Consider the following 23,686-nt stretch of genomic DNA (forward strand, 5'->3'; position numbering starts at 1 on the left):
AATTGGACTTGGACCAGGCTTCAGTCCCAGGCTGCAGTGAGACTAATGCTGGCCCTGGCGATCCCATTAAAATGGGGTCAGGACCCACTTTGGGGTCCCAACCCACAGTATGACAACCACTGCAGCATCTCTACAGTTACTTACATTTAGAATACAATAAATGAAGGGTTATTTGGATTTCTTTCCAATGGAAAGGGTAAGATACAAAATGGAGCTGGATCGAGGCTCTGCTGTGACTGGGATTTCACAGTGTGGTTATCAGAGAGCACAAAATCTCTGTGTAACTAGAAAATATAAAGAGAAACCCTCTCTCCCCTGGGCATTATTACAGGGAAGGTAACATCTATCTGTAACGAGCAGCTGCTAAATCTCTATGTTGTGAAGTGTGAGGGTCCTGCATTGTTTGAGAGATTCAGCTGGCCTGCCATGGCAACACAAACACACCCCTGCAGCGGTAAAGAACTGCGGAGCTCCAGACTGACACGCAAACAAGCGGAACTTTGGGACAAGCCAGCTGATGGCATCAGGAAACAAATGAGGAAGCTGGAAGAGAGCGAGCGATTTGGGAGTTGTGCAAAGCTCACCCGGTACCTTTGGCGACACGGCCAAAGGGAGAGGCAGAATTTCCACTCTTTGAGGGTGCTGGAGTTCCAGCAAAGGAGCCCCCGAGAGAGCCAGCAGTGAAATGAATGGGGTGTCTGGAACTGGTGTGATTTCAAGATTATCCTTAGCCATTGCTGCATGCAGATCAGTGTCCCTGGACTCAAATGGAGGCTGTCTTTGCCTCGTTAGCCAGTGAGCAGCATTTCTTCAGGACCGACTTCGTCCAAGCCTGCCTACAAATGGAGGCTGGAGGCAGTGCCAAGAAGAACCTCACAATTATCACATACAAGGGCTTATTTCAGTCTAACTGGCTGGTGTTTGCAATAATGGCCGCATTTGCTGTTTGGCAGGGAGCCCTGGAGCAGGTACCACGGGGCATGGCTGGTACTCCATCTCACGAGGACGAGAGCATGGGCATGGGGCCCCCACAAAGTCCCGTGTGATGGTGGCTGAGCAGAGGCTGAGAGCAAAAAGGAAGAAATGGAAACCTTTCCAAGATTCAGCTGCACAGCATGGACGCATTTGTCAGGGAGCCAGCTGCAGCAGGGTCAGACAAGACACTGGATACAGCGGACTCTAGCAGGGGCTGCCCAGTTGACGGCACTTCCCGACTGGTGGTGGAATGGAGCTAGCTACTGCTTGACCCTGCCACAGCCTGTGCTCGTGGTTGCTCAGCGCCTTCCCTGTCTGCAACTGCATTTGGTCCTGCTCCTGGCCCAGTTCCTGCCCTTCTCTGTATTTGACACCCCTGGCTCTGGCCTCCAGTTCCTCTCCCCAGCCACATCTCCAGCTCGCCCATCAGCTTTGTTTTTTGGCTTCTGGACCCTGACTCCGACCTATGGCTTTCAACTATGTCCCGGAGCAGCCTGTGGTCCCGATTCTTCACGCCAGCCCATCTCCGCTCTAACCTCCAGGCCTGGCCACCCCTATGGCTTTGACCATAAGACCCAATAACCCACGTCCCAGCCGTGATCCTTACAGTGCCATGGACAAAGCTGGTTCGTATAAATCACAAGACAAGTCTTAAGTAGGGCCGTTGATTGATTGCAGTTAACTCACGCAATTAACTCAAAAAAATTAATCGCGATTTAAAATGAATCGTGATTAATCATAGTTTTAGTCACACTGTTAAACAGTAGAATACCAATTAAAATTTATTAAATATTTTGGATATTTTTCTACATTTTCATATATATTGTATTCTGTGTTTGTAATTGAGATCAAAGTGTATATTTTTATTATAAATATTTGCACTGTAAAAATGATGAAATAGTATTTTTCAATTCACCTCATTCAAGTACTGTAGTGCAATCTCTTTGTCGTGAAAATGCAACTTACAAATGTAGATTTTTTTTTTGTTACATGACTGCACTCAAAAACAAAACAATGTAAAACTTCAGAGCCTACAAATCGACTCAGTTCTACTTCTCCTTCAGCCAATCGCTAAAAACAAACAAGTTGGTTTACATTTACGGAGATAATGCTGCCCTCTTCTTATTTACATTGTCACCAGAAAGTGAGAACAGGCATTTGCATGGCACTTTTGTAGCCGGCATTGCAAGGTATTTACGTGTCAGATATGCTAAACATTCGTGTGCCCCTTCATGCTTCGGCCACCATTCCAGAGGACATGCTTCCATGCTGATGACACTCTGGGTTAATTAATTTTGTGACTGAAGTCCTTGGGGGAGAATTGTATATCCCCTGCTCTGTTTTACCTGCATTCTGCCATATATTTCATGACATAGCAGTCTCGGATGATGACCCAGCTTATTTTCGAGGCTGGGATATTGTGAGTGACAACAGAACTCCATTCACATCCAAAGAGTTTCAGTTGTTTGTCAAAAGAACAAACATGCCACATCAGCTCCTTCCCAACCTAACACAGATGGATTAGTGGAAAGGTTTGTCTAGACATTCTAGCAAGTGATCCATGCTATGACCCCGGATAAGGGTAGCTTACAACACAAGACTCCAAATTTTCTATTTGCCTATAGGAATGCACCTCATGCTGCTACAAATCAGACACCAGCGAGGATGTTTTGGGGACATAATTTAAGATAACACCTGGACTTCTTAAAGCCTGATCTATAGAGGGAGTTCACAAGAAACAGTGTGATCCAATGGCCACAGATAGTCACAACTGACCACACAGCTTTCACGTGGGAGAAAAAGTCGTAGTAAGAGACGATCAAGACAATTGGTGGAAACCTGGAGTGATTGTGTCACAGACTGGTCCCATGCCTTAACAGGTAGAAGTGGCACCAAACATGTCCTGGAGAAGACCCAGAAACTAGCTTTTGAGCACAGGTTCAGCAGGATGTTTTACACTTGTTGAAAATACTGAGCCTACAATACAACCACAGATGGTGACTTGTGATAGCACCAGTGAGTCTGCAGGTGACCCTGGCTCTACAGAGCAGGGAGATGTTGCTGAGTCAGCTGCACAAGAAATACAGCTGCTGTTCCAAATCCTGCTGTGCTGCCTGTGAGCTGCTACCTAGAGAGAAGTCATCATCCTCCGCTCAGACTGGACGTGCAGCATGCTGCACATGGAATAAGAGTAGCTTTGATAGTCCTGCATTAGTAACTACGTTATGTCCTTTTTCAGACTGAAGGGGGAGAGATATTTAGAGTATATTGGGCGGTAATACCATGGTATCCTAGGCACTGACTCCATGGGTGTTCCGGGGCTCAAGCACCCACTAAAAAAAAAAAATAGGGAGTGCTCAGCACCTGCAGGGCCTGATTAATCTTTTGTGGTCCCCGGTGCCTGGACCGTGGCCTGCCTGCTGCTCCACCCAGAGGCCCTGCCCCCGCTTGTCCTCTTTGTTTCTGAGGCCCCACCTGAGCTCCCGCCCCCACTCAGCCTCTTCCCTTTGAGGCCCTGCCCACTGCTTGCATGGAGTGGGTAGGGGTCAGAGAGGAGCAGAGGTGAAAGTAAGCCGGTATGCCCTGGTACGGAGTACCAGTACGAGCCGGTGCATCGTCCTGGGACCAGCTTTCCCAGACAGCAATTTAAAGCCTTGGGGTAGCAGCGGCAGGGCTCCGGCAGGGATTTAAAGGGTCCCGGAGCTCCAGACGCTGCTACTTCCCCGGCCCTTTAAATCCCCACCGGAGTCCTGCTGCCAAAGCCCTAGGGTAGCAGTGGCGGGGCTCCGGAGGGGATTTAAAGGGCCGGGGCGGTAGCAGCTGCCGGAGCCCCAAGCCCTTTAAATCTCCGCCTGAGCCCTGCTGCTGAAGTCCTGGGGTAGCGGCGGCGGCAGGGCTCAGGCGGGGATTTAAAGGGCCCCGGAGCTCTAGATGCCGCTACTGCCCCAGCCCTTTAAATCCGCACCTGAGCCCTGCTGCTGAAGCCCTGGGGTAGTGGTGGCGGGGCTCTGGAGGGGATTTAAAGGGCCAGGGTGGTAGCGGCGGCTGAAGCCCCGGGGCCCTTTAAATTGCCGACAGAGCCCGGCCGCCGCTATCCCAGGGCTCAGGCAACAGGGCTCAGGCGGGGATTTAAAGGGCTCGGGGCTCCGGCAGCCGCTACCACAGCGGAGCCCCAGGCCCTTTAAAGCTCTGCCAGAGTCCAGAGCCCCAGGGTAGCGGTGGCAGCCGGGAGCCCCCAGAGCTCCTCAGTGATTTAAAGGGCCCAGGGCTCCGCTGCGGTAGTGGCAGCTGGAGCCCTGGGCCCTTTAAATCACCCCCGAGCCCTGGGGCTCCCAGCCGCCTCTGCAGCTGGTAGGTCAGGGGTGATTTAAAGTTCCCGGGGATTTAAGGCCCTGCCTCTTCCGGTTAAGGCCATGCCCCTTCTGGTTGAGGCCACGCCCCCTGCTCAGGACTCCGGCGTACCGGTAAGTCTTCTAACTTACTTTCACCCCTGGAGAGGAGCAAGCACCCACTGACAAAAACAAAACTCCGCACCTGTGCGCAGTATCCCTTTAAATAGCTAGCAAGCCCTGTAGTGGGCCTTGCTGTCTTCTGTGTTTGAGCCCGCTTGCCCCCTGCCAGAGCTGTAGTGTGAATGTGTGGCTAGGCCTGGCGTATTGTGTGTGGTTGATAACTATGGTTATTTGGACCCCACCGTGCCCGTGCGGTTCCTACATGTTACAGTCGTTGTGTGACACGTAAAAGACGCAACACTCTCCTCTTTTTATGTGTGCCCACCTCCCAGTTGGTATGATCCAGGGCATGGGGCAGGAGCAGGGACACCGTAGCAATGGAGACTGCCCCGTGGGCAAAGGGGTGATAGCGTGGACCTGGCTACAGGGCTGGGAGCAGGAGCAGGGCCATAGTGAAGTTGGTGCCAGAGCAGGGGGTGACTGGGTGATGGTGCCAGTGCAGGGGCGAGATTGGTAACAATATGGCAGTGATGCTAATGGTAGTGGTGTGGTTGCTGCTGGTGGAAGCTGGGCAGAATATCCCAGGAGTCTCTCTAAGGACCCCTGCTCCAGTTTGTGACACCCCTGTGGGAGTCACCAGGCTTTGAGTTCCCTCAGCTGGTTGCTCTCAGCTGGCTGGTGTACGTGACTGTATCACAGCGAGATGGTTCCCAAATGACATCCGTGGCCACTGTGGAAAGTCTTGTCCGTTGTCCTGTGTCTTTGGTGACCTGTGTCAGGGGAGACTGGAGATTTTTCAAGCCTGCACGGCTCTCCCACGATGTCCACTAGCCCCTCCCAGCAGGAGCTCTTGGGAATGTGTTCGCATGAGGATCCGGAACACTGTCAGTGAACGCCCTTGGCACATGCCTCCCCAGAAGGCGGAGGAAGCTGAGCAGCGGCCCACTGGAGCCATCCTTTCACTGGCAGGAACATAAACACCCTACCCTGGAGCACTTGCCTGGCTCAAGGAGTGATGGTGCGATTGGCAATGGTTTTGCACAGCCTGTGTTGGTGATCCAATGGGACTGGCAACAGCGCTATCCAATCTCAGGGAGCAGCGCCATGGGAACAGAAACAGAGGCTGTAACAGAATGGAGAGACAGCGTCAGCTGAGGCGCCCTGTGGTGAGCAACAGCGATGATCACAGGGCTACGTGCAACCACCAGGCTCATCACAACCGCAGTGCCTGCGGCCATGGTTTCATTCCACACAAGAGCTTGGCCTGTCTATTGTATTCAGCTTCTGATATCTCTAAATCAGGTAACGGCATCTTTAATGTACAGTGCCACCTCCTCACCTCTTTTACCCATGCTATCCTTCCAGAACAGGTTAGAACCAGGGATTTGAACATGCCACTCATTCTGCCCAGTTTCAGCAATGCCAATTGTATCAAATTTCTTCTTATCAATGAGAATTTCCAGTTTTTCTTGCTTGTTACTCAGACTGCCAGCTTTGGTACAGAAGCAATGGAAAATTTCTTCTCTGTACATTCTTCGTCCCATTGGTTCAGTTTGTTTTGTGATACACTGAGTTTGAGCAGGTACTGTATTTGCCCCCGAAGCACTCTCCCCTGGCATTGCTAGTGTGACGTTCTCCTGGGTACTCCAGCTAGCCTCCAGCTGAGAAGATTAGCATCTCTCCCACTTATGAGATGCAGGCTGTCCAATTTGGGCCACATTCCATGGAGAGAGGGTGCTATGCAATGTTCCACAAAACCAAACCCTTCTGCTTCATACCAGTCATGTAGCCAGTGGTTCACCTCCAGTATTTTCTGCCTTCTCTCGCTCATGGGACCAGAAGAACTTCTGAGATCACTGGAACTTTTCTCTTCATCAGCTCCCTTCCAAGGTCCCTGACATCTTCTGTGGCCTGTGTAGTTCCATGTGATGCTGTGTTATTAGTCAAATAACCTACCCAATCTTGCAATAACATCTTGTATTTTCATTCTCGGGGCACACTGCACTGTTATCTGTGTGTCCTTTGCTGAATTCTCTGCCCACTGGTCTTACTAGGGAATCACCAATGACAATTACTTACCTTCTTAGCACGGAGTCCACAGCTAAGCCCTCTGAAACTCTTCTCTTTGCCACATGGTGCATCACTCCAGGATGGGCTTAAGCCATTTTAGCACTCCTGCTACCTCCTTTAGGGAGGTCAGCATTCTCTCCTGGTTGGCAGTGTTCAGTGCTGCAGAGAGGTCCCATAGGATGAGAATGGATGTGTGCCCTCCATTTGTAGACACCAGGAGTCATTCTTCTGTCCCATGTTCTGGCCTGGATCCTGACTGTGCTGGGTCTAGGATATTAGCTTAAATTTGGTGAGTCTGTAGTTGGCCGTTGTCTGCTTCTCTGTGAGCTTGCTTAGGAACAGATGGTTTGATACCACGTGGCAGTGGGCTAGAACCGAAGCATTCCGAGTGGGTTTCTTCAGTGTTGGTAGCACTATTGCAGCTCGGAAGGAGGGAGGGAAGATTCCTCCTCTGATGGAGGTGTTGGATAGTCCTGGCAGGAGCAGCACCCATTGCTCCAGGCTGTCTGCCACCAGCCAGAAAAGGGGTGAGTCAGAGTCTTGGGTCCAGACTCCTTTACGGTGTCCAGTACTTTGTGAGGAGCAACTGCACTGAGCTCCAGGAATGTAGGTGGGTTCTTCTTTGGCTGGTACAGACAGAGCGGATCTAGGGTGTGTGAGAAACCTCCCTGAATGCACACGATCTTTTCAGTGCCATAGGATGATAATTCTTCCCAGCACTTGGGGCTTGGCTCAGATGCAGGGTGTGGCTTCAGGACTGATGAAGCGATCTACCACCCAGGTAACTCCTTGGGACAGGATCTAGCTGGTCATTTCAGTGCAGGCTGATAGGAAGGTTCTCCTAGTGATTAATAAAGCCTTAGCATAGGCATGGAGGAATTCATTCTGTTTCATCCTGCCTGTATCAGCCTTTGTTTTCTGCTATTGGCGCTCAAGTTTCTGACTCTCTCTCACTCTCTCTGTCTCTCTTCATCCAGTTCAGGGTGTCAAAACCACGGAGACCTGTGTGGGTGATGGGGAGCAAGGGCCCACTTGGGGCCAATGGCCGAGGCAAGTGTAGAATGACGATGAGTCACTACGTCCTGGACTCCTTGTCCTGTGGAGTCCTGCTGAACTTGGCAGAGTCCATGAGTCTTTCTGATGCTGGGTCCTGGAAGAGCACTGTTCACTGCCTTAATGAGCTGATGGTCTGCCCAAGGCAGTGGCTGGGTTGTCATGTCTAATATTGATATCTAGACCAAAGAGCAGGTCCAGGCTGTGCCCAGCTGGGTGAGTTCACCAGAGATGAGGACAGGAGTTTGCGGGGGCGGGGGGGGGGTGTCTTTGCAGCCTTTTTGACATGAATGTTGAAATCTCCCAAGATAACCATCGTTGTCAGTGAGTTCCTTCGTGAACCATTTCATCTTTGGTCTGTAAATGAGCATAACATCTGTGTTAGCTTTGGCTCTTGCTTCTGTTGTTAGATTAATGTATTTGAATGACTTTGTCTTATCTGAGGCACCCTTTCTTGGATTTGATGTTTGCAGAGGAGATGAATGCAGTGCTGTTTGCCTTCTTGTCCTGTCTGGGTCTGTGATGTACCGAGTATCCTGTGGGTGTGCAGGTGACATACCCTGAGTGTCTGTATATAACTGCAGCCCACCAGCCACACTTGGGTTATACTCCAGCTCTTACCATCCCGGGTTATACTGCAGAGTGACTCCAACATACCCCCAGCCCCAGGTTTCCCCCAGAAATGTATGTCTTGTACCGCCCCACCCTCTCCTGGACAGTACAAATATTTTAAGTTTATTATTCCTTTAAGGGATTAATATGCCATCTTATTATCTCAAATAGTTATTCAGACACCCTGATTTAAACACACTGGATTAGATAAAACAGTAAAACAAAGTTATTAACTACAAAGAGAGAGATTTTAAGCGAGTACAAGTAATGAATCATAAAAGTCAGAAATGGTTGCAAGAAAAATAAAGATAAGACATTTACTAATGCCTAATTTAACAAACTATCATAGATTCAAGCAAAGCTTCTTAGCACATGCTCTAGAAGTCTTACTGACCAAACTCTCAGGTCAGGACCCCTCCCCAGAGTCCAAAGCCTGCTTCCTTTGTCTCTTCAGGTGTAGAGAATGTGATGGGAAAGGAGTGTTTGTCCCTCCTTATGGTTTCAGTCCCCTTCTTGAAAAACATTTCCAGCTGAAAATCAGGAGCCAAAGACTTGATGTGGAAGGATTTTCCCTGTTGGTTTTTGTACCTGTTTGAACTTCTTTGTCTTACTTTCCTGCTTGATAACTCTGTTTACTGGTTCAATGCAAATAAAGCAGAGCACACATTCCTTTGTTTAGTTCAGGCCTGTTTGCTGACTTCTCTTGGGGCAGGGCTGTAGGGATTGGAACCTGTGTTAACAAAACCCAGAGGTGAAAGTAAGTCAGTATGGTATGGTATGGCGTACTGGCAAGAGCCACTATGCCATACCGGACCAGACCGGCTTCCCCAGGCTGGCGCTTTAAAGGGTCTGGGGCTCCCCAGGGGCTCTGGCAGCAAGGGCTCAGGTGGCGCTTTAAAGGGCCTGGATCCCCCAGCCACAGCCAGAGCCCTGGGGCCTTTAAATCTTGATTTAAAGGGCCAGGGTATTAAAGGCTCCGCCTCTTCCGGTTGAGGCCACGCCTCTTCTGGTCAAGGCCACGCCCCCCTGCTCAGGACTCCGGAGTACCAGTAAGTCCTTTAAGTTACTTTCACCCCTGACAAAACCATACAGTAGAATGTTATAACTTCACATACAATGTTGCCACACATATTTTACCAGGACAGTACTGCCCAGCAAATTATGAGTTTTCAAATGATACCTTAAAAGGCTTCCTCTGTAAAAAGATTAAAGGGTGTGAATGCAAGGGTGTGATCTATCCTGAGGGGTTAGGTGGGCTAGGACCAGCGGCATATTATCGCCTAGGCCGACAAAGCTAGGCCCAGGGTGGCAAATTTGCAGGGGCGGGAAATTTATAATAGCAGCATTTTTGTAATCGCAGCCTCAGTGACGCTGCGATTCTACCAATCATAGCGCGTATTGATACCACCCATTATGGCGCGACACCATTTAGTAAACATACTTGTGAGAATCCTAAACATTAATAATATGACTGGAAGGAAGAAATTAAGCGATTCTCAGTTCCAAAAAAATGCTATACAAAAGAAAGAAAGGGAAAATGAAATGATAGCAAAAATGCACAAAATAGATTCCTTTGTTGTACCAGTTAGTGCTGACAGTGAGACAGAAAAAATAGTTGAAAGTAGTAGTGAAGTAAAAAGTGAAAATATTGATGTTCATATTGAAAATATTGATGTGATTAAAGTACATATTGAAACTAATGAAGAAATTCTGGCTGCGGTTAGTGTTGAAGAAAATGCTCCAAATATGAGCATATCAGAGACGACCGGGAATCATGTTGATCTGGATATCTTTGACAATACTGCAGAGATTTGCGAATCACATCAATCAGAAATTCAATCTGACATTGAAATATCTGCCTTAGGTGATGACCTGGCCCAATGGACATTGAATGATGCTAAAATTGAGTATTTATCAACCCATGGTATTAAACAAAATATCGATAGTGATTTTACTAACTCAAAAAGACAATATACTGATAAAATGCATGTTCTAACAAAGAATGTGTTTGAACAACATCTTTTAAACGGTGAAGTAAAGCCACAGCAATATCTTGTATATTTGGAGAGCAAAGGAGCCGTGCCCCATGTCGATTATTCGGAGGGATCTCTAGTCTGGCGATGAGTGGATACCATGACTGGAAAAACATATCAGCTCAACTACGTGAACATGAAAATTCGACTGAACATAAAATGTGTGTAATGACAATGGTGAAGAGAGGCAAGATATCTGGAAGAATTTATACGAATTTAAAATTTCAAATGGAAGAAGAAATTATTTATTGGCGAAATGTAATGAAGAGGATTGTAGCAGAGGTAAAGAAACTTTCAAGCAGAGGACTTGCATTTAGCAGTAAGATGGAAAAATTTGGATCACCTTATAACGGCAATTACATGATGGCCCTTGAGCTTGTCATAGAATTTGATCCATTTTTAGCAAATCACATTGCACGTTACGGAAATGAAGGTCGAGGTAACGTATCTTATCTTTCATCCTATATATGTAATGAATTTATAAAAATCGATGGCTTCAAATGTGATCTCAAATATTATTAAAGAAGTAAAAGAAGCCAAATATTTCTCGATAAGCATTGACTCAACTCCCGACATATCTCATGTTGATCAATTGGCTTTTATACTGAGATATGTAAACGATGATGACATACCAGTAGAGAGGTTTCTTTGTTTTTTACTAAATACTGGCCACAAATCAGAACAGTTAGCTGATGCTGTACTTTCAACTGTGAATTGTTATGGATTAGATATCGCAACTGCCGTGGCCAGTCGTATGACAATGCCACTAACATGTCTGGTATATATAGCGGGTTGCAAGCAAGAATAAAGACTATAAATCCTTATGCTGTGTATGTGCCTTGCTCTGTGCATTCTTTAAATCTGGTTGGAGTATGTGCAGCAGAAAGTTGTCAAGAAGCATGTTCATTTTTCTCAACTGTCCAACTCTTTATTCATTTTTTTCTGCCTCTAATCACCAGTGGGAGATTTTACTATCTAATTTGAAGCCAGGCAGTAAAGTAATAAAAAGACTTCCTGAGACTCGATGGTCATCTCGAGTGGAAGCTTGTCATAATTTGAGTGAAAACTGGAATGCTATTAATTAAAGCCTTAAATACAATAAAGGAAGATGCTACCTGTTACATGTAATGAAGCTGCAGGCCTTCAGCGAAAACTCGATCGACTTGAGGCAGCTTTTATGGCTATATTTTGGAGCTCACTCTTGGATCAATTTCATATAACTAGCCAAAAGCTGCAAAATGTTAATATTGATATACAGAAGTTGTAGAACTCTACAACTCACGAATAGGATACTCTATATGGTACTTGTTTGATATGTATGAAGAGAAAGCCAAAGAAAAATCTGAAACTGAAGACTACAAATTTGACACAAGGCGAAAAAGAAAGCGTAAACTTCAATCTGATGAGACACGCGAAGGTGAAGTGGAAATGTGTGGTAGAGATAAATTTAAAGTAGATACCTTTTTAACAATACTAGACCTTGTATGCGCCGAATTAAAACACAGAAGTAATGCATATCAAGAAATTTATGGCAGATTTCAGTTTCTCTGTAATGTTACCAATACTTCAACAACAGATATAACAGGAGAGTGGGTTTGTGGGGGGGGGGAGGGGGGGGAAGAAAACCTGGATTTGTGCTGGAAATGGCCCACCTTGATTATCATACACATTGTAAGGAGAGTGATCACTTTAGATAAGCTATTACCAACAGGAGAGTGGGTTTGTTTGGAGGGGGGGTGTTGGGGGGGGGAGAAAACCTGGATTTGTGCTGGAAATGGCCCCCCTTGATTATCATACACATTGTAAGGAGAGTGATCACTTTACATAAGCTATTACCAGCAGGAGAGCGGGGTGGGGGAGAAAAAAACTTTTGTAGTGATAAACACCCATTTTTTCATGATTTGTGTGTATAAAAACAAACATCTTCTGTATTTTGCACAGTATGCATCCGATGAAGTGAGCTGTAGCTCACGAAAGCTTATGCTCAAATAAATTGGTTAGTCTCTAAGGTGCCACAAGTACTCCTTTTCTTTTAACAGATATAACCGTTCACACTAAAAAATTACAGCTATGCTACCAAGGAGATTTAGAAGAATCATTCGTGAATGAATGTCTACATTTTCGATCGTATTTGGAAGGTGTCAAAATTCCTGAAAATGAAAAGAAGTCAATTTTAAGATATTGCAGCCTTCTTCGAAATCGAAACATTCATTCAGTATATCCAAATATTGATATTGCCTTCCGAATGTTCATTTGCACACCTGCTACAAACTGTTCAGCGGAACGATCATTTTCGGCATTAAAAAGGGTGAAAAACTATTTGAGGGCTAATCTCAGTGAAGAAAAATTAAACTCCCTTTCTCTCCTGACAATTGAAAAGGATCTAACAACTTCTCTGGATTACACAGAATTAATTAATAAGTTTGTCGCTCAAAGGTGTAGGTGTAAACAAATGTAACTACTTACTACTCACATACTTATATTTCTTTTATTGTATCTACATAAAATAAATATTTGATATACACCGGACTCCTGCTTGAATGCAGGGTTTTGGATCCATGCGCGGTCCCGCGCTATAAGTGATATTGCGCTATACAGACGCACGTTCAAGCGGGGGTCCGCTGTACTTGTAATTTTATTTATAATAAAACTTGTAAATGTTCAATTATTTTAATGATATTTAGATTCATTTTAGTTCAAATGAATTTGTAAAAAAACTAAAACAAGTTCATAAGGGGCCGGGCACGGCAATTATTTCAGGGCCTAGGGGCAGCAAAATCATTAATCTGCCACTGGCTAGCACAGGGCTCCTGGCATCATCCAGCCTTGGAGATGCAGGCTAGATCAGGGGATTCATCACTGGCAAGGGATGGGTGTTGGAGATGGAGCTTGCATTGATTGGTGTCAATATTAGTTCATGTAGCTCTGTGCTGCCGGCTTTGGGCCCATGCCTAGCTAATGTTCCCAGGCAGTGGACAAGTGCTAGATGGCTGGAATCTGATTTCTTAGGTCTGCTCTCTTTTGGTGCTAAGGCCTGGTTGAGTCCTGGGAGTGGGTAGAGCTGGAGCAATCAGTCCTGGGAGTAGTGGTGGGTGTGCTGCAAGCATGATACTAGGCAGAGTCCATTCTAAGCAGAGGAGGGAGTTCATGGCATTAGACACCCATTTCCTTGCTGCACTTAGCTGGCTTTCCAGGGGTGCAAGGGAGACAGCACTTCCAATGTAGCATGTGAGTTTCAGCTGTAAAAAAAGCCCTCCTGGCCAGAAGGTGATGGCAAAGCCTGGAGAAGCAGGACTGAGGCCCAGAGTTCCTTCCCTATAAGAGAGGCGGTGTCCTATGGGAGCCTGAGCCCAGGTCGGGGCTCCTGTGCTGGAGGGAGAAGTCACAGCCTCACTTTCACATTGTAGCAATTCTGTTTGGTGCTGGAATTTCCTCAAGTGCAGGGAGGTTCCTCCCACCGCGGCGGGGTGAGTGTGCTGCCGAAAGCCACGACAACCGCAGGTGCAACATGGAGGTGGCACCCAAGCAACCTTAACTCTTCCCCCCAAGGAGTTCAGCCTCCCACCTGCCTCGCGTCCTGTAGTGTATGCCCCTCGCAGCATTGGTTGGGTAGCTGGTGGCACACAGACAGTTCTTTGACACTAGTTCGATGCATTGCCACCACACTGATCTGTGCTCTGACAGCATGATCTGGGCACCAAGGTAGCAGTTAGGGAAGCAGATCCTTGCACCTCCCTCCCAGAAGGTAACACACAGGGCTTCTTGCCAGCACTAGCCCGACATGGGGCAACCTGGGACAGTCCTAACAGGGCCCATGCTGATTCGTTCCCCAGGGAGGAATTCTGTGAAATATTCCGGGCCAAAGAGAAGACGACAGGAAAGCTCTACACGTGCAAGAAGTTCCTGAAGAGAGACGGACGGAAGGTGCGGAAGGCGGCCAAGAATGAGATCATCATCCTCAAAATGTGAGTCACTGTACCTTCCCATCCTGGGGCTTGGGTGTGAAGCTCCCAGCACTAACGGCATGAGTCGCTGCGTATACTACAGGAGTAACTCTGTTAGCTAGCAGCTGTAATAGACTCTTATCCTCTTCTGCGGACCAGCCAATGGAGGGGGACAAATGTACCAGTGGGAGCTACGTCTGCTGAAGCCATGACACAACCTGACCAGGCTCTGCTAACCCAGTCTCCTTCTAACGGGCCCCCTGCTCAGGGCATTCCTGCTGACAACAGGCCTCTTCTACATGTAACTGCACTTGTCCATCTGTGGGCCCCCAACGTCGCCTGCTTCGATGCTGGGAGGGCTGGGTAGGGCAGCCCCACGGCTCCTTTTGTTGTGCCTCTGGTCCCTTGGGCCAAGCTGACCTAGCACTACATCTTGCTCACAAGCTGACCTCTGTGCGTGACCAGTGCCAACTTATAGAAGAGCCCTTTCTTCTTGGGACATGCCCACAGTACCCTTTGACAGTCAGTGGGTACTCTTTGCCTCCCCCACTGCAGGCAATATAGCAGGGACTGAGAGGGGAGACAGGGTGTGTGTTATAGCGGGGAGATGAGGCTAGACACAGAGGGTAGCCTGAGTTGCCCCTGCCCATGTGGCTATGTGGCCAGGTGAAACCAGTACTCCCCTCCCTTGGGTGCTGGCAGTTGGCTTCATCCCCATGCCCCCTTCTACTGGACGTGCAGTGCATGTTGCCCAGCCCCAGCTCCCCAGCAGGCATGGCCAGGCCTGGTGCCAGGCTCCAGGTTGGGTTAAGGTGGGCACAGAGGGGAAGGTCTGGCCTAGGCCTCCAGCCAGTCCGAGGCAGAGTCCAGCTGGTCCAGCCCCCAGGCCAGCCTGACTCAGAGGTGGGGGCACCAGGGAGTCCTGGCAGAGTTTGGGGCTGCGGCGGGATCCCTGGCCCCCACCCACCAGTCTCCGTCCTGCTGCTGGGTGGGTGGGGCCAGTTGGTTTCACCCTCCCTCTCAACCAATCAGGCAGCCTCTGTGCCTCCAGCTCCTCCCCCTCCTCCAATGGGAGACCCTGAGGGACTGGGGGAGGAGCCAGAGGAAAGGGTGCTGAGCAGCTGGCAGAGGAAGCTGGCCACAACTGAGTGAGGGATCTTGCCCAGCCTGTATGGTGCTCGGCGTTCTCCCTGCCCTGTCCACTGTGTTGTACCCAGCTCTCCCGCGTCTTGGCCTCCCAGTCTTCTCTCCCCTCTGACCTGCATGACTCCCACAAGAGCCTCCAGTGCCTGCCCTGCCCTAGTGGGAGCAGAGCAGGGGGCAGAGTCTCTGTGTCCTGGCACAGACAGGTACCCCAGGGACGTGGTGCCGCGCTGGGCAGAATCCGCTAACCCCATGTTCTCTCGCTCTGTGCTCCCAGGGTGAAGCACCCTAACATCCTGCAGCTGGTGGACGTGTATGTCACCCGCAAAGAGTACTTCATCTTCCTGGAACTGTAAGTCAGTGCTGCCTGGTACCCGGCAGCTGTGAGATTGGCCCCAGCCGGCTCTGACAGGGCCCCTGCCCCTCCCCAGAGAGACCCTGGCTTTGGGGTCCCAGAGGGAGCTTGCTATGGCTGTAATCCCTCCACTGCTGCTCCCCAGATACGTGTCTGGGGCAGCCACACCAGACGCCCCCTGGGTAATTCCCAGAAGCCCCTTTTTCCTTCTGGGAGGCTCTGTTTCCATGCAGATCTGCCCCACAAAGCTGGCCTGGCTCCCCTCCTGGGACTGCTCTTGCCCCATGGCCAGATGCTGCACTCATTAGCAGGTCAGTCTAGAGGCAGCTCCTGCTTAGAATTGCAGCTCAGCTCTGAGCCGAGGACTGGCCATGCGCCACAGCCAGGACAGCTTGTGGCTGGCAGCACAGGGCTTGTTGATCTCCGGGTACAGAGGGCTGGAGCTCTCAATTAACACAGGTCTGGGACCCTTCTTTATCACACGAGCAATACAGGAGAAAGAACCATGCTGGGAAGGTCAGGGGATCTGTGGTGACTCTGTGGAGGCTGATTCATGTTCCTCACCAGATTCAGCTGCAGCCTGCTGTGGGGAGCTGTCAGGAATGCTCAAGCCCCTGCTGTGAGCGTGCTTCTTGGGTAGGCGTGGCTTGGCCAACTTCACTGAAACTCTTGACAGCAGGGGTCTGGGGGGTTCAGCTGAGCACCCAGAAATGCAGGGGCTGCTCTATAGCATTACCTGCAGCTCTAAGATCCAGCACTCTGATGAGACACACGCTGTGTCCTGCCTCTGGCTGGGCTGGACCCCTGGACAGCTCCTCTTCCCTTGCCATGCTTCCTGCCTTTCCTAACCAAGCCAAGGACCCAGCTGCCTCTGCAGCCTGGGGCAGCTGCTGTTGTTGGATGGGGAGGGTTCTGAGACCCTGCAGTATCTGGGGTGCTCATGTGAGTCTTGGAGTGCTCCAGCCATAGCTTGGGGAGTGTTGGGTACAAGGCCTGCCCCTCAGGGCAAAGGCCTGACCCTGCTGCTCTCTCAGGCGTGGGCTTTGTCCCCCCACTGCAGGGCCACAGGCCGGGAGGTGTTCGATTGGATCCTGGATCAGGGTTATTACTCTGAACGGGACACCAGCAATGTCATCCGACAAGTGCTGGAGGCCGTCGCCTACCTGCATTCACTCAAGATTGTGCACAGGAACCTCAAGGTCAGTTGGCCAGCTCCCCACTGGCCTGCATGCCCCGGGACAGTCTGTTACCTGCACGCCCCATCTGCCCTCGCAGCCTCCAGCCTTCACAAGCAATTGAGCTCTAATGTGGCTCCCCACTCTCATTCCTCTCCAGGGGACGGGGCTCTGGGGGGGCACCTCACTGTGCTCCCCAGTAGATGCTGCTCAGCCCCATAGCCTGGCTCCCTGCTGCAGGCTGGTTCGTGGCTCCCTGGCCTGGTGTGCCCAGCAGTGTAGCTTCTCTATATGGCAAATGGCCTCTTCTCTGAGCCATTCTCCCCTGGGGCAGGATGGGGTGCTGGCTGATCCACAGAGCCCTGGGTGAGATGCACCTTGGTGCCCAGGGAGCATTATCAGGCCCTGGTGGGCATGAGGCACAAACACCCCCACCCCAAACACACACACACAGCAGTGTGCCCATCCCTGGGCTGGGTTGTGCTCTCTCCTTCCACTCCTGCATTTCTTTCGGCATGGGAACCTGCAGCTGGAGAACCTAGTGTATTACAACCGCCTGAAGAACTCCAAGATCGTAATCAGTGACTTCCACCTGGCAAAGCTAGAGAACGGCCTCATCAAGGAGCCCTGTGGCACTCCAGAGTATCTAGGTAAGAAACAGCGAGGTGGGCATCGGGGGGCATTTGGCAAGGGGCAGCAAGGGACAGACTAGGCAAGAGAGGGCACAAAAATGAAATATTTCTGCTCAAAAACCAAGGGTGTGCCACAGAGTGAGAAGCTGCCCCCAGAGCCTGCTCCGGGGGCTCAGTAATCTAGGCTGGTCCTCCCCACACCACCACCCCCCATCCCCGGCCCAGGGGCCGCCCCAGAGCCCCTTCAAGGGGCTCAGGAATAGTTAAAGGCTGGCTTGTGCCCTGAAGCATGAGGGCTGAGGTCCCTTCCATCCTTTTGCTTCTCCCACCCAAGGGCAGAATTTCTGACCTGGAAGAGGTGGCCAAATGGGATCCATGCACATTCTCCTGAGCTCTTCCTCACCTGCCTGCCCCCTTCCTTCTCCACAACCCTCCTACCAGCGTGCTCAGCCCAGGATTGCTCCAGCCGGGCCTCCTTTCACATGCCATCCTGTACCCTCTGCAGCTGTTCCGGCCCCTTTACCCTCCTCCAGGGGAGAAGTCACATACACACAGGGTCCTCCTGGGCATGGCACTGGCAGGGGCTTTCTCCCTGCAAAGATCTGAGCTCCCTGTCGTCGAGGGAAGAGGTTCCCACAGTCTGCAGAGAGCATGGGCACAGTAACCCGGGAGCACTGATGTCCGCTCAGAAAGCGGGTGGTTGCCCACAAAGAAGAGCAAGGCCAGAGCCCTCCAGGAGCTAAGAGCACTGGGGGTGATCAGGTGAATTCACTCAGGTTGTAACACCTCCAGAGAGCTTCCCCCACCGGGATAGAGGCTCACACCGGATTCTCCAGGGACCAAGAGACACAGGAGGATTTTTGGTTAAATAGCCTGAGTTACACTGAACCCAGAGCCTTCCTCCTGATGCCACTAACAGGCAGGACCGCTGGTCTATGGCAGACTCTGATCCTTAGCTAGGGCTGGAAGGACTTTGGCTCACTGAGACCCCACACCACTGTGGGCGTGTTCTGAGCAAAGGGTGTTATGAACTGGGAAGCACAAGAAAATCCCATGATGGCGTTCGAAGGGCCACTCACCTGCCCGAGCCCATGCTGGAGCTGGGGGACCGCTGGTAAGCTTAGTAGCTTGTGTGTAGGTTCTTTTCCTCTCTGTGGTGCTTTCCCCTCAAGAATCAATGGGTTTGCTTCACAAGGGCCAGGCGGTAACATCACCATGGCAGTTATACTGTGTACCAGCTTGGGGAGAGGAGTGAGGCAGGCCTGCTGAGGCAGCCGGTCTTTTGCTGGGGAGGTCACAATGTAGGCAGAGAGTCAAACAGCTTGGAAATGCCCTGGTGAGAAGGGAGAAACATGGGTCACCAAGAGAGGTGATGGCAGGGGAACCGGGAGCTGAGGCTGGGTGTCCATGCTAGCCCACAGAGGGGGAGTCCAGGCACAGCCTCGCGGCCAGAGAGAATCTTCCAGGGCCAGAAGGCTCGCTGCCAGCTGCAGTGCAGACATGCACAAGGTGAGGCCCAAAATGGCAGGCGGAAGGGAGCAGGTAAATGAGAAGTAGCCCTAGCTAGCCAGATCCTGACTGGCCCTTGCACCACTGCTGACATGGGAACGTCCAAGGTGGGGGCTGCTGTGTGTAATGGGCTGGCCACCCGCCGGCAGCTCTGCACAGGGCACCAGGGCCTGTGGAGAGCCCGAGACGGAGCTCCTGCCACTGCCTGGGTGTGGGGCTCACCTTGCTGTTGGGCCGTTGCAGCTCCGGAGGTGGTGGGACGCCAGCGGTATGGACGGCCTGTGGACTGCTGGGCTATCGGTGTCATCATGTACATCTTGTAAGTATGGGGAGGGGAACACAGACTGGGGTCCTGGAGTTCTGAGCCTGGCTTGCAGGCTAGCTGAGGATGGGGCCAGCCAGAGACTGGGCCAGGGAGCAGAAGATAGGCTTGTGGAGGAGATGGTAGTTGGAGAGATGAGTATGGGGTGGAGCCAGAGGCTGGGCCAGGAAGCTGATATTAGGGGGACAGGGACGATGGACTGGGCTGTAGAGTCAAGGACATGGTGCAGGGGTGACAGCCAGAGACCACATCCAGGAAACTAGCTGAGAGAGTGAGCCATCAACCAGGGCCTGGACCTGGACCCCAGGGAAGAGAGCCGGAGACCAAAGGGGCCCGGGGAAGGGGGCCAGAGAGCGAGGGGACCAGAGACCAAGGGTCCCCAGACCCCAGGGAGGGGAGCTGGAGGGGCCCCAGGGAAGGGGGCCGGAGACCAAGGGGCAGTGATGGGGTAAGTGGACAAGGTGTAGTGAGTGCTGGGCCAGGCTAGGCATGCTCACCGCCCCGACGTTCTCGCCCCACGCAGGTTGTCGGGGAATCCACCCTTTTATGAGGAGGTGGAAGAGGACGACTACGAGAACCATGATAAGAATCTCTTCCGCAAGATCCTGGCCGGCGACTATGAATTTGACCCGCCTTACTGGGACGAGATCTCCCAGGCAGGTGAGGCTCGCTCGCCTGGGGGCACTGCTGGGCATCTGGGTCCAGAACCAGCGTGATGCTCGCTCAGAGTCCCACTCGCAAACCCAGCCCTGAGAGCCAATAGAACAGAGGAGCCCATGTAGGCGAGATTCACCCCCACGCAGAGCCTGCAGAGCCCCCGCTGCAGGGACCCCATACACTCCTACCCTCCCTTGAGAGACCACTCAGTGGGAGAGAGGAAAACAACAGTTCCTGCCAGTCCTGCTCTATGGCAACCCCAACCCAGTCCTCGTCACCTCCGCTCCCCCCCGACCCCACCCTGTTCTACAGAATTGCAACCCATCCTCATCCCACCCCCACCAGTGCTCTTCTACAGGATCCTAACCCCATCCTCGTAAGCCTCCCCCACCAGTCCTCTTCTGTGGGACGCCAGCCAACCCCATCCTCATCCCGCCCCTGTCAGCCCTGTTATATGGGACCCTAACGCCATCCTCATTCCACACCCCCACCAGTGCTGTTCTGTGGGACCCCAACCACGTCTGCGTCCTGCCCCTGCCAGCCCTGTTCTACAGGGACTGCAACCCTATCATCATCCCACCCCAGCCAGTCCTGTTCGGTGGGACCCCAATCCCGTCCTCTTCCTGGCCAGCCCTCTTCTACGGGGTCCTAACTCCATCCTCATCCCGCCCCTGCCAGTCCTGTTCTATGGGGACACCATCCCCTCCCCCTCCTCAGCCAGTCCCGTGGGGGTTAGTGACTGTCCAGGGAGTGCTGTCCCTGGAGTGGGGGGTGGGAGGCAGGGCACAGCAGGATGGGGCCTGCTCCAGGAGTGAAGGCCCAGTCCCCATCCCAGGCTGCCCTGTGGGAGAGGAGTCAGATAAGAGCTGTCTGAGCAGCCTGTGCAAGCCTGGTCCCTGGGGAAAGCAGTGACCAGCTGTGGCAGGCGCATGCTCCCTGCCCTGCACAGACCTTTCCTGGTGACCGGTCGTTAGAGCCCCCTGCCACCCTTTCCTCCAGCAGAGCAGCCAGCCACAGAGGGCTTTGGGCTCCTTCGTTCCTCTCCATTCCCCGCCAGCCCCAGCTCCTCTGCGGATGAGAACAGGGAGCTTGAGCATCCACTACCCGCCACCATCCCTTTCGAGCCGTGCCCCAGCACATGGCCGGCCTGAGCACTAAGCGCCTTCTTCCCACTTGCTGTCTCTGCAGCTAAGGAGCTGGTGACCCGTCTGATGGAGGTGGACCAGGACCAGAGGATCACAGCTGAAGAAGCCATCTCCCACGAGTGGTAAGGCAGCGCTGGTGACTCCAGGCGAGGGGCCTTCTGGCAGGAGGACCCTGGAGGGATGGAGGGGACACTGACTAGTATCGTGAGAGTTGGGAGGGACATGAGACCCCAGCTCCACTTACTGGTGCCAGGGGAAGAGCTGGGTGCAGGCTGGAGGTGGTGGGGGCTGGGTGGGTGGAGCGCCCCACGGGCCCCCTGGCTTGAGGGGGGAAGCAGAGTGCGGGTGCATGGGGCTGGGAGGGCAGCTGGTCATTGACGTGTGTTTCTGCTTCCAGGATTTCTGGCAATGCCGCCTCCGATAAGAACATCAAGGATGGCGTCTGCGCTCAAATTGAGAAGAACTTTGCCAGAGCGAAGTGGAAGGTACATAGCTCTCGCCCCATGCTCAGGTACTTCCACCCATGGGGAGCCCTGAGCAGAGCAGAGAGGAGATCTCAGCCTCCCCCTGCACCGTGTTCTCCACAGTCAGGGTAGGAAGGGTAACCTAGGGGTAGGGAACTGGCCTGGGATTGCACCGATCAGCAGTCAGTTCCCAGCTGAGCACCGACTCCCTGGGCCAGTCACTGAACCTACCCTGGGTCTCAGTCCTGCTCTGGACCACAGAGTGTGGTGTGGAGGGAGGATCTCGCAGTGACGGGTGCAGAGAAGACAGGAGGGCCAGGTGAGTACTGAGACAGAGAGGTCTCTGGTGTCCCGCTCTCAGGCAGGGCTAGGAAACCAGCCTGTCAGCAGGCAAAGCTGCTCCCGCTGCGGCTCCAGCCCCTCTGCTGCAGCTGTCCGGGGAGCTGCCAGGAAGGGATCCGTCAGGTGAAGGGCCCCAGAGGAAGGCAGAGGATTAGTATGCTCAGAGGGGGCTTGAACTGGGTGTTTCCAGACCCAGTTGCCACTGGGTTTCTTTCTTGTTTAACATTCACTCTGTATTTCCTGGCTTTGTAATGCTCAGGTCTCACATCGGGGTCCCAAACATGCGGCCCGCAGAGTTATTTCCTGCGGCCACCAAGCTCCCCTCCCCCACCGGCTCCCCCCCTCCCCGCCCAGCACTCTGTGTCCCAACTCCTCTGCCTACCTCCAGGCGCTTCCCACCACCAAACAGCTGTTTGGCGGCACTTATCACTTTCCAGGAGGGAGGGGGGAGGAGCGGGGACCCACACTCTCAGGGGAGGAGGTGGAGAAGAGGCGGGGATTTGGGGAAGGGGTTGGAATAGGGGCAGGGAGGGGGCGGAGCTGGGGTGGGGACTTTGGGGAAGGGGTTGGAATGGGGGCAGGGAAGGGGTGGGAAGAGGCGGGGCAGGAGCGAGGCCTTATGGAAGGGGTAGAGTGGTGGCGGGGCCGGGGGCAGCGGTGGGAGGGGTGTCAGTGATGCGGCCCTCAGGCCAATGTACTAGTCCTCATGTGGCCCTTGTGGTGATTTGAGTTTGAGATCCCTGTCTCACACAAACTCTCCAATAGCAAGGTCCTGCCATAGCCAGCATTGGACACTGCCTCAGTTTCCCTAGAGTTTCAGTCAGTCACTGACTCCCAGTGCTGGCCCATCATTGCAGTGACCTAACCCTCTGGAGAAGTCTGAAAGAGCCACCCCTTTTGGGGTAATCAGAGTCTGTCCATTGTTCCCTTAACAGCAGGGGTCACTGCACCCCCCCACACACATACACAGGGCGGCAGCCTAGGGAGAATCTGTGCGCACCCCCTGCTGAGGGTATCCAGAGCCTTAACAACTGGGCTGTCAGCCCCCTTAGTCCAAACTACCCTGTGTCCATCTCAGAACCTCTCCTTATGCTCCCATTCACCCCTGGCCGGCCAGGGCTGCTGTCCTGGGGATCTTCTCCAGTCTGCCTGGACCACAGGCCTGTACCTCTCCTCCACCTGGGAGGGCAAGCCAGGTTTGGCCCAGCTGAGCCCTAGCCTCCTTAAAGGGCCAGCTCACCCTAGGGCACCTCCCCAAGCAGGGCGTTGACCCCAAAAGGAGGCTCCACAAAGTCCACTAAGGGCTTCACTGTTGCTATTGATTTGCATGGCTGGAGCCCCGGTACTGTGGTGATGGGCGGCTGTATACAAGCCCAAGGCAAGCAGGCAGTATGACACCATATAATTCTGGGGTAACTGCAGCATCCCCATAATGTCTGTTCCCTTTGAGACCTGGTCTACACTTAAAATGTAGCAGTGCTCAGAGGTGTGAAAAAATTCACCCCCAAGGGCTGTAGCTAAGCCTACCCAACCCCAGGCGTAGACCCTTCCATTAACCTCGCTACCACTGCCTGGGGAGGCAGGTTCCCTGCAGCAAGGGGAGAACCCTTTCCATCAATGGAGGAAGTGTCTACACTAGGTTTCAGAGTAGCAGCCGTGTTAGTCTGTATTCACAAAAAGAAAAGGAGTATTTGTGGCACCTTAGAGACTAACAAATTTGTCTCTAAGGTGCCACAAGTACTCCTTTTCTTTTTGCGAATACAGACTAACACGGCTGCTACTCTGAAACCTGTCATTATGCAA

At 52.1% G+C, this 23,686-nt stretch overlaps 1 protein-coding gene across 4 annotated transcripts in view; it reads left to right on the forward strand.

The window, feature by feature from the left end:
- CAMKV (CaM kinase like vesicle associated) overlaps positions 1–23,686 on the forward strand; it is a 52,424-nt gene that overhangs the window by 24,729 nt on the left and 4,009 nt on the right. For all 4 annotated transcript variants that reach the window (XM_074958362.1, XM_074958363.1, XM_074958361.1 and 1 more), the window contains exons 3-10: positions 14,029–14,160; positions 15,560–15,634; positions 16,698–16,836; positions 17,342–17,462; positions 19,197–19,272; positions 19,799–19,935; positions 21,121–21,199; positions 21,475–21,562. In XM_074958362.1, the coding sequence (XP_074814463.1) occupies positions 14,029–14,160; positions 15,560–15,634; positions 16,698–16,836; positions 17,342–17,462; positions 19,197–19,272; positions 19,799–19,935; positions 21,121–21,199; positions 21,475–21,562 (847 nt within the window). The remainder of the gene's footprint in view (positions 1–14,028; positions 14,161–15,559; positions 15,635–16,697; positions 16,837–17,341; positions 17,463–19,196; positions 19,273–19,798; positions 19,936–21,120; positions 21,200–21,474; positions 21,563–23,686) is intronic.

This window comes from Natator depressus, chromosome 7, assembly GCF_965152275.1.
Source record: "Natator depressus isolate rNatDep1 chromosome 7, rNatDep2.hap1, whole genome shotgun sequence".
Taxonomy (NCBI): Eukaryota; Metazoa; Chordata; order Testudines; family Cheloniidae; genus Natator; species Natator depressus.